General features: G+C 34.9%; 2 protein-coding genes across 3 annotated transcripts; both read right to left on the bottom strand.

The window, feature by feature from the left end:
- Nucleotides 1–2,257: 2,257 nt before the first annotated feature.
- On the bottom strand, nucleotides 2,258–5,203 carry LOC140980320 (uncharacterized). The gene is made up of 3 exons (XM_073446080.1): nucleotides 4,725–5,203; nucleotides 2,951–3,118; nucleotides 2,258–2,636 (listed from the first exon to the last, which is right to left on the bottom strand). Exons 1-3 carry the CDS (start codon nucleotides 4,984–4,986, stop codon nucleotides 2,410–2,412), a joined length of 657 nt encoding a protein of 218 aa, XP_073302181.1. The 5' UTR covers nucleotides 4,987–5,203; the 3' UTR covers nucleotides 2,258–2,409.
- Nucleotides 5,204–6,283: 1,080 nt separating this feature from the next.
- LOC140980697 (nucleolar GTP-binding protein 1-like) lies at nucleotides 6,284–9,355 on the bottom strand. 2 transcript variants are annotated; one of them, XM_073446702.1, is made up of 3 exons: nucleotides 9,252–9,355; nucleotides 6,592–8,647; nucleotides 6,284–6,472 (listed from the first exon to the last, which is right to left on the bottom strand). In XM_073446702.1, exon 2 carries the CDS (start codon nucleotides 8,636–8,638, stop codon nucleotides 6,602–6,604), a length of 2,037 nt encoding a protein of 678 aa, XP_073302803.1. In that variant the 5' UTR covers nucleotides 8,639–8,647; nucleotides 9,252–9,355; the 3' UTR covers nucleotides 6,284–6,472; nucleotides 6,592–6,601. The 2 variants fall into 2 exon arrangements, with proteins under 2 accessions (XP_073302803.1, XP_073302804.1); XM_073446703.1 differs by having other exon boundaries at nucleotides 6,592–8,642; nucleotides 9,252–9,347.
- Between the last annotated feature and the right edge of the window lie 1,832 nt (nucleotides 9,356–11,187).

Genomic DNA, 11,187 nt, shown 5'->3' with positions numbered 1-11,187 from the left:
CTTTTTCTTTTCCAACGTAGTTATTGATCATTAATGTGTTCACTTGTGTATCATTTATTGTACACATTTATTAATGGATACTATCCAAATCATAGATATTTTTCTCTTTCGCATGCCTCACCATAAGTTACTTGATAACACAAGATGTAACCTTATATAAAGTTGGATTGATGAAGCATCAAAAAATGGTGCATTGATTAATATGATACAATTTTACAAGATAAGTTACTTGATAATACAAGATGTAACCCTCACATTTTTCAAGGATGGATGGTGGCAATTGTTAGAAAGATACGATTTACAAGATGAATCAAAATTATGATTTAATTGATATGAAGATGGTTGAGATTTGAACTTCAAAGGAATAACAAAAGGAGGCAAGAGATTCAAACAGTTAACTTTATTGGATATTATGTTATTCTCATCCGGTCCTGCAGGTTATGTATATCACGAAGCCTGACATTGCCATAGTTCACGCTCAGAGATGTTCCCCACTTGAATTTATCACGGTTTTGTTCATATTATCCACATGAGTAGTATCTTTATTCACTCAATATATGACAAATGTGTTGAGTTGATAAATTATCGTCACTCATTCAGTCATGATGTATGAATGAGTGTTCATTATTCATCACTCAATACATATATTATATACTAAATAGATAAAAACAATACCCATATAAATAATATAAACCTAACCTTTTTTCACAAACAAATTATAAGTCATACTTAAATAGTAATAAAAGGCTGGTCTTTCAATGTTTCTTATTTATTGATTAGAGTTGTTACCAAACCACTTTTTGAAAATCAAATATGAAACGAAGGCTCAACATCTCTCATATCCCACCTCACTCCAATATTATATTTTATATATAAAAAAAATTAAAGCTATGCATAGATATAAACGATTCGAATCGAACCGAAGAGTATCAGACTCGAGCTCACTTGTTTAAAGTATATATAGGTTCTAACTCGATTCGAGCTTTTATAATGAGGTTCGAGCTCAGATCATTTTAAAACTATTAAGCCAGCGAACAACTCGTTTATCATGTTTAACGATTCTGTCTCGAGCTCGGCTTCAAGTTTTTATAATGAGGTTCGAGCTCAGATCGTTTTAAAACTATTAAGCTTGTGAACAACTCGTTTATCATATTTAACGAGTTTTTCTCGAGCTCGGCTTGTCAAGCGGGCTTGTTTTCGAGTTCGTCGAGCATATTTTAACCAAAAGACAAGACATGAAAATTTATGGGGCCTTCTCATTTTACAATATTTCAATCACTTCACTTACAATCAAGTTTCGATGTTGGACAATTCAAGTTATTATTGTACACTCAAAGCCCAACAAATTAGTCGAACTCCAGTTCGCGAACATGCTCGCTATTTTACGTGCCGAATATCGTTAAACTCGTGCTAAGTTCGATAAAATTGTCGAACTCGATAAGCTTAACGGACGATCTAGAATCTCGAATGAGCTTTTTACTAAGTCGAGCTCCGAATAGCTCGCGAGCGACTTAATTCGTTTACATCTCTAAATTTATTTAGATTTCATAATATATATATATATGTGTGTGTGTGTGTGTGTGTGTAATTTTATATACGTCACTGAATAACTGAAAAAATATCGTTCGTGTAAGCCATGAGGTATCGTAATTAACCACTATATGAAACATGATTTAATTTACTATTATAGGTATAACGTGGTGAAGAAAATTTATTTAATTTAATTGTCTGAGAGCGTACTTCACTTTATTTAAACATAATCATGAATCAGTAATCAAATTCATGGTTAACAAGCATCTAAAATTTAATAAATTAAATAAAGTGGGTGGGAGTTAGGCTAAAAGTCACATTTCCAGCCTAATCAACGTTTAATTCATATCACTTCTATCATGATCATACGAATCCCTACGTTCGCCTCACATCAAAAGAAAATCTTTTCACATTTGAGATGGAGATGAATCGAACTTTTGGAGACAGGGAATAAAATGATTCAAACAATAATAATTAAATCGAAGGACAAAGTCCATCAATAATGTACACAAATTGGTCCTAATGTATTTAAATACTACTTTTCTCCTAGATCGTGTTTTCCGTGTTATATGTTAATTTCTTACTTTGAAATTAATAATAGTGTTAATATTCCTTTAATCGTCACTTTGAATAGAAAATTTGGGTTGATGTTGAAAAAACGTGCTGCCTAATTCATAATGGTGATTGATTAAGGAATAGATTATAATCCCGATTCAGTGATTTGGGCTTTGGTTATTTGTTTAGAAAAGGATATCCAGGTTCTGTGCTTGAGTCAAAGCATTGTGTAAATGTATAAATTTTAACCTCACTTATAGCTGCCTCATGCTGCCTATTTCATGTTGCTAAACAAGTCCTACAAGTTAGAAGTATGTTTCAGTTTCAAATTTGTCGTCGGCGACTACGCTCGAGCAGTTCTTCCCAATCAATGAAACGCTCCAGCAACTCTGTTTGCTTCAACACCAAACAATCATCGTCCTTCCCAAACCAGTCATACCGTCGTTTGGCAACGTAATCATAAACAACATCTCTCAAAGGAGTGGGGATGATCATGAGGGAACTCAATGAAGAAGAAGGAAATGGCAAGTAAGATAGAACCCTCAAACCAGCTGCAGAGAAATTGGAATTGAGAAATTGTTAGAATAACCTACTCCACCGTGGAGCTATCTGTTTGAAAATAAGTATGAAAACTGACAAATACTTCGATGAAGATGAGAAAATACCTTTACCAAAACGAAAATAACTACTAATTTAACAATTATCGAACAAGAGTGTAAATGGAAGGAAGATTCATTACGCAAACCAAGTAAAAGCAAAACCACAAATCAGCAACAAAAGCAATTAAGCGAGATTTATCTGAACGGAATTTTAATATTCAACAGTGTATTTGTCGGTGTGAGGATCAGTAAAATAAATAAATTACCAGTAGAGCCTTGATGATATAAACCAGGTCCTTCAATAAACAGGATGCGACGAAGAACATCATCTCGATCAACTCCACTCACTCGCATGTAAGGCTCAGCAGCTTTGGATTGTAGGCAACAAAACTTAATTTTCTTATCCTTGTCAGCCTGAATTATCCATTTCACTCCTGCATATTGAAGTATTAATAAGAGGTTAATAGTTCTGACCAGGAGCGTCCAAGCAAGATAAGAGTAACAATGATAAACAACAAGAATTACTTGGTGGACCACAACATGTTAACACACAAAAGCAGCAATTGAGTCGTTAAATCTTGAAAATCTTTGTTAAGTGACATTGGAAGAGATTGCATGCGTTAGAATCCTTTCAAATTTGCAAGAAACAATGTTTATCACCACCACATAACAAATTTTGGAAGGCATGATTTTGACACCTCGACAGAGTAGTATAAACACATACATTTTAAGGATTTCTAAGGATCAACCACCTAAATTGACTGATCCAAGCATCCTTATACAAAAAATCTATTGCTGATAACAAAGGATCATAAAGTCATAAGCAAGATAAATAGGCAACAAACACCAACTTCTCACCTTAAAATACATTACCCTTTCTTTCTTTTTTTTGTTTTCCATTTTTCATTTCAATACCAAGGGACCTATATTGGTGACTAACTGGAGATTCCCTTTGAACAATTATCAAATATGGTTGAAAAAAGAAAAACCGACACTTAATAAACATAATTAACTTCGATAGAAAAAATCATCATGTCAGCAAGGCGTGCCATTGACAAAGCATACCTATGCAATATAAATGACCAGTAACAATTGACAGAGCAAGATAACATAGTTGGAGCAGCAACCATTTCAGATAGGAGACAACATATAAAGGGAGTCAATCTAGATTACAAAGAATGAAGCACCAATATTGGCGGCAGATTATGGATCATGCTGTAAATAGTATTTTTTTTTAGTTGATTCCATAATTTCAATCATGTCAGTGCCACAGATCAAATTAATGTACACAACAAGTAACTTGAGTTCATTTGGCCACAAGGTTACTAAGATAAGGCTTGCATAAATACACAATTTTCAAGTTTCTATAATTCTCAATGGTTCTTCTCCACTCCTTAATACCATGATATTTCTTCTGCTCATCAGAACTCCATTTTAAGGAGTAAACACTCACCCGAATAATGTTCCCGTTATCGACATGCAAAAATATATCAAGGATAAAGTAGGCCATATGATATCGGCCAGCTAGATTCAATTGTGAAGTCACTATACTCATTCATCGCCATCTCTTTATAGCTCACAAGAATGAAAATGAAAAAATGAGCTGAATCCATAGGTAATCTCCAATCACCGATCAGAAAGTGGAAGAATCTACTAGCAGACCATTATATTTTAATTACTCCCAATGTCCACAGTTCCACGTCTCCAAGAAGATTTGATTGGAATAATCCGGTAGTCCTTTAATCTTTCTCAAGCTCCAATAATACAATCAACTCATTTATCACACTATAAGCAGTTACGCATCATAACTAATATTAGTAATTCTCAGCTCTCGTTTTGAATATTTACTCTCAATTCGAATTTATCAGCTCTCTAGACTCTAGTTACCGCTTTCGCTTTCTCAAGCACAAGAAAGTTGAAATTGAACTTATCCTATGCATTCGCATTCCAGAACTGAATAATCCGCCTGGCTCATAGCATTTATTCATGAAAAAAGAACACAGGTAAATGACAGAATTAATAATAAAGTGAGAAGAGTACCACTGTGGCAGAGGTTGCAAACGCCGTCGTACACGACGACGCGTGGCTGAAGCAGAGTAGGCGCCATCCCTACCGCATCCACAACCGCCGCAGCATCCGATTCTTCTAGCAACATCGGATCGGCCGGTGAGGACAAAAGCGAATCCAACGACCCCGTGGAATAGAGGCGGCGAATCAACGGCGTCGAAGTAGCACTCCAGCTCTCCCTTCCTACAATAAACGCCGTCAATGCAGCCCGGACGCCTCGCCTGAGCACCGTCATGTCTCTTTCTCAATGTGAAAATCGATCGAGGCCACAGTTAATCTTCAAACGATATCATATTCAGAATAATAATCGATTGGATTCAATGCTTTTCGATTCTTTTCCCTAAGCTTCAACTCGATCTCGTTATAGAGAGAGTTGATCGACGGTCAGGATCACTTTCGCTGCTGCCTCAACAGAGGAAACGAATATCCTATGCTTAAAACTGTAGGAAAAGAATTTCTTAATAATAACACATACATACATATATGTATTAATTAAAAACGGTAAATTGGTCTTCACTTCCCATTCCCATTCGTCGATTTTTTTTGTGTTCAGTCTCTGGGTATTATCACATTTCTACATGAAGTGTACCACATTTCCACATGAAGTGTACCATATTTTGTATGACATAGTACCACAATTTTGTGGGTAGGAAGTGAAACCAAAGAAATATTTTGATTGGGGATTTTTCATAAACTTCCCCAATTAAAAATACGTCTCCACACACAAATAATTAGAATAATTTTTTAAAAAAAATAAACACGTTTAGTTTTTTCCTATTTAAATAAACTTAAAAATAATACTTACCCTTAGAAGACATTTTTCAATGTTTTGTGCTTGGATACGCAAAAAAATTAGTTTACAAGTTTTTCGAGACGAATTTGTTGTGCTTGAGATAGATACGCAACATAATTAGTTTACTAATTTTTCGAGACGAATTTGTATATATTTCAACTTTTTCCAAACCAGTTTACAAGCTTTTCAACTCAAACTCGAATATATTTGAAATTTTTTTAAAGCAAACTCAAACCCAAATTATAGTGTTCGATAGTTGTGAGCAACTTGCAAACTTTGATATTTTAACATAATGTCAATATATATTTAATAAATAAATTTTGATCATTTCAAATATTTATTTTAAAACAATAGTTCAAATAATTAACGAATATGTTTCAAATTTTTTGCGTGAAACTCGAACCCAAACCTTCAATTTTTCATCATGTTCAACTTTCAATTCATTCACCCCTATTTGGTACTGCCAATGGTACTACATAGCAACAACATTAGTTGAATTAATGAAACAACCTCCTAATCTGAGCCGGTGAGATTCTAACGATGATGCATAATAAACAATAACCTAAGAATTCAACCGCGTTTTTAAGCTTGAGGCTCACAAGCTAGTTCGGCAGGTCATCTTGCACGTATGGTGGTACTTCTCTATCTGGCCACTATAAGTCAACTAGGCAAGAAAAAGGAGCAAAAGAGTGTTGCTGCTACACTGTAACAAATTCATACCAAATTCGCTCATAACACATTTAAAATTCGCTCAAAATGAAAAGCATTATCAAAAAATTAAAACTATAATAAAACAAAAACATTTCAAGAGTCTAAGTAGCGACAAAAAGTAGTTTAAACAGACCCCAAGCATCATTAAAATCTTCCACAAAATCACTCAGTTGTGTGAAACATCTGACGCAGAACTCCACAGGCTTCCGTTTATGACCTATGAAAAACCAAAATTGGGAAGGCAGTGCATTTAAATATCGAAGCATGGTATGAAAAGGAATGGTACACAATACACAGAATAAAATTAGTCTATTGTTTTTTTTTTTTTGGGATTACCTTTATGTAACTAACGTCTGTCAGTTTTCCCAGTGGAACGCTTGCCGGAGAACAAGTGTTTCGGCTTGAGTGTAGGAATGACTCTATCCGCCTCTCCTTTACGAGCATCCTTGTTCCTCTTCTTGACAGACCGTTTAGCCATTTTTATGGCCTTCTGTTTCTGAGCAGTATCTTTGAAACCCTCTCCGGGCACAACTTCACCTGGTGGTTGTGACTTTGACCTAGATCTTGAAAGAGATCTTGACAACCGCATCTTCTTGTTTGGTTGGTCACCATCCACATCCATAGAAACGGCACGATCGTTGCCATCTCTATCGAGGGATCTCTCCCTTTTACGACCCCTGGATTTACTCCGGGCACGGTTAATCGCCATGGTGGGATCAAGACCCAAAGATGATAATTGTCTGCCCATTCTTTCAGTTGTAAATTGTTTGTCTTTATCAAACTTTCTGGGCACGACTGGTCGGCTCTCAGCAGTGCTCTTTTTGATCCTATGCTGTTGGATAAGCAAACTTTTCTTCTTCCTGATCTCTGCAAGCGCTAATTGTTCTTCAGGGGTCAACTCGGCTCCATCCATCTCAAAATCGTCATCCGCCCCTAGCCCCTGTTGGACACCTTCTTCTTGCTCCAACTCCTCGAGCCTCATTAATATATCTGGGTCGATAAAGTCGTATACATTGTGCCCATCAAGAATTTCTGGCATAATATCTTCTTTCCACTCATCATCCGCTAAAATATAATGCTTCCTCAAGCTTGCGGAGTATACACCAGCACCTCCATTCTCTTCCTCGAGGTCTTTCTCTAGCTTCCTCTTTTGTTTCTCTGAAGTTGCCTCGGCTTGCTTTCGTCGGGCTTCCAAAACAGCTGCAGGTATACAAGGTGGTCTCTCCTTCTGGTCACGAGGCTTTGGTATGGCGACGTGGAAGCGGTTCAGGCAATCATTTAACTTTTTTGACTTCATTTTCATTTCTACTCTCTGATCCAATAATCTCTCACAAGCTGCATTCTTAACAGCAATTACGCCTTCCTCAGTCAAAGTGCTCATACTCAAAAGAACACCTTCTTCATCCGTAGGCTCACCACCTTGACCCATTACAGTTTTCATAGCTTCTGCTTTCATCTCCATCACCAACTTCTTATCATCCTCAGAGATCCCTTCAATTGGCTGCAAATCAGTTTTGTTACAGACAATGATCAACGGTTTGTTCATAAATAATGACTTGATGCTGTGAAAAAGAGCTGCTTGCTGTGCAATACTGTATCCACAAGAACCAGAAATATCCAGGAAAAACAGAACAGCAGCTCTCAAATGGGCAAGAGCTGTGATGCTGCACATTTCAATGATATTACGATCCTCAAATGGTCGATCCAAAATACCTGGAGTGTCAATCACTTGGTATCTAAGATATTTATAGTCTGTATGACCAACAAACAGTGACTTCGTGGTGAAGGCATATGGCTGTACATCAACATCGGCCCTCGTAATTTTGTTGATGAACGAACTCTTGCCAACATTCGGGTACCCACAGATCAAGACCGTCCTAGTATTTGGATCAATTGAAGGTAGCCTTGCCATGTGTTGTCGTATCTGCTCAAGATAAGCCAAACTAGGCCCAATTCGTTTAATCACAGTACACATACGACCAAGAGCAGCAACCTTCAGTGACTTACATCGATAAAGAGAATCTCCATACTTTAATAATTTAACATAATCCTTTGCAATCTTTCCAATCAAGTTCCTCGCTGTATTAATTTGTCCTAGAGCAAGCTTGTAATGGTCTTTGTTATATAGAACATGGAGAAGATCGCCATAAAAAGGATGTATACCATCAAGCCGAGGGAACTCCTCAATAATGGTGGAAAGCTTCTCGTGAAAATTCTGTTGCGTGAACTTCACTTTGCGCATGTAAAACCGGCGAAGGCGTGATATGGCATATCCTTTGTGAACTTGTGTTGGTGTTCTTCGTTGGGTTCGAGACAGGATAATATCAACGAATTCTTTCCCCGTGGGGACAACAGTAATCTTCTTGAAATTGTACTGAACCATCTTGCTTTCCTTCACAATATACAGGGAACAGAAAAAAGAACAAAAATTAGCACAAAAAGTATACAAATAATCAGCCTACTACATTTTTCATAAGCAAAAAAACAGCAATAACAAGGAAGCAAAAGATACCTCAACAGTATTGGAGATAAAATTATAACGATTAATCATAACTAGAGCCTGCATTTCATGAGTCATAAGACTCATGACTGAATATCGAGGCTTGAAAACAAAACCCAAAGAATATTATTAAAAATTAAACAGAAATGCTTCTAGTTTATGGATCCAAGTTAAATACATACAACTCGGAATCAAACATGTAACACAACACAAAACGAATAAAAACGATCAAATACGGCTAAACCGACTACTAACTAGCTGAATTCCTTGGAAATGATCAAATAGTTGTACAAATCTGTTTCTAATTCTGGTTCACAAGCCCAAATCAATTAAAGTTCATAGATACAATGTTACAGACGGTACCTTAGGCAACAAAATGAACCACAGAGAAACTTGACAACGCACGGTTGTTCGGCATTAAGAGGTGCACGCCAATTTAAACACAAAATAAAACTAATATAGACTCCAGAATATATTAAACGTTACGAATCCTTACCGAAATACAAGAAATTCAGAAAAATAGGACTTGTAATCGGAGACTGAGCGAGAAGAACCCAGGAAATCTTTGACGGCGGCTCTGCCAGGGTTTTTGTGGAGTTCAGCTGCAGGAGAATGCTGTTTAATACTTATCTTGTGTAAGTGTTCGGGCTTTGGGCTCATATTCAGTAATTTTATTGTTGGGTCGACCCAGTAAAATAAAAACCCAATATGGACATTTCTTTGGGCTCTATTGATTAATTTTATTGACGAGCCGACCCAGTAAAATAAAAACCCAATATAAACATTTCTTTGGGCTCAATCGAATATATAATTGATGGGGTAAATTGCATTGATATAATATTACTACACTTTGATCTCAATTTTTTTTTTTTACTAACATTGAAACACTGCAACGCCCCGAAAATTTAAAAGTCCACGTAAACCACATGCATACAAGTTATTAAATTTTGTTTGTGAATTTATTAGCTGTATTGCCAATACGTTTGCATTTTTGTTGAAAAATCAACACCGATAAAATTTACGTCTTGAAATTTTTTTTGAAAAATCAACACCGATAAAATTTACGTCTTGAAATTTTTGTTGAAAAACCAAAACCAATATGATTTAAATTATTAATGTAAATTACGTCTTGATAACGTCCTAAACGCTATTACAAGATTTTTGACGTTGGATTGGCTTCTAATCTTAATGAAATTAAGTTACTTAATGCTCAGCCACCCACTATTTTGAAGATTAACTAAATGGTACAATTTTCTGGTAACCAAAAATTGTGTCAACTCCGCGCATGCCGCAATTGGTATGTCTGGTGCAATGGTAATGCAGTTTACCCAAATAACGTGATTTTTAGACTATTGCGTTAATCCAAAATTTTATATTTTGTACAACGAAAACAACAATTGTGATTCTCATCGTCGTAAAAAAAATTTGTGACAACTTTCACAAAATTTGTAGTTAACAAGTTTTTGACAAACTCATCTAGACATTAATTAATTTTGGAATTAATATTTGGGATAGGTCCAATTGTGGAAAACTGGGTTACACTAGGGCCGGAATAACAAGAAACTAGCCCCGCGTAATATGGATTTATATTTCCTTCAAAGTAATGTTTTCAGATTGAACTTGTCTAACCTTAAAATAACGATTCAATCAATCAAATCGATTCAATTAGATAATCATATCGGAATATTGTTATATATTAAAAATATATTTTTAACAAAAGTTCAAAATCAAAATCAGAAATATAAGTAATCAAAAATAAAATTCAAGATTTTAAATATAAGAAATAATTAAATTTTTAAAAAATAGTAAACCGGTTCGACTGATTTTTGACATCCTGGTCAGAAATATAAGTAATCAAAAATAAAATTCAAGATTTTAAATATAAGAAATAATTAAATTTTTAAAAAATAGTAAATCCGGTTGATTTTTCATAGTTCAAACATCCTGGTTTTGGGGAAATAAATAGACTAAAGTTTTACGTTTGATACCTTTGGTAACAGTTATTATGAACTTCTCTTAGTTTATTTATTTAAATTAAATGGTTTTATTATATTTGATTTAAAGTGATATTCCTGCTTGATAAATTTAAGTATTTATTACCAATGAAGTGTAATTAAATAGAAGTGGTTCAATACGGTATACTAAACGTCAGTAAAGTACAAGAAGCTAAGCAGATTATATCGAATATTTATGGTATACCGAAAGGTTGTGTACAATATCCATATTATATTTTTTAATCGTCATATGATATTTATAAGGTGTAATTAAGGATTAAACATTATATATAAGACTTTAGGACAAATAAGACAAGCATAATTGAATGTCACAGAAGACTGACTTCCTAATTATATATATATATATCCTAATTAAGTCTTTGTTTTTTATTTTTCCTGTTTTTTTTTCCGTTTTTCGGTGTGTGTATATATATATAT

This window comes from Primulina huaijiensis, chromosome 7 (genome assembly GCF_012295235.1).
Source record: "Primulina huaijiensis isolate GDHJ02 chromosome 7, ASM1229523v2, whole genome shotgun sequence".
NCBI lineage: Eukaryota > Viridiplantae > Streptophyta > Magnoliopsida > Lamiales > Gesneriaceae > Primulina > Primulina huaijiensis.
The sequence above is the reverse complement of the archived record's forward strand: the minus strand, read 5'-3'. Positions and strand labels throughout refer to the sequence as shown.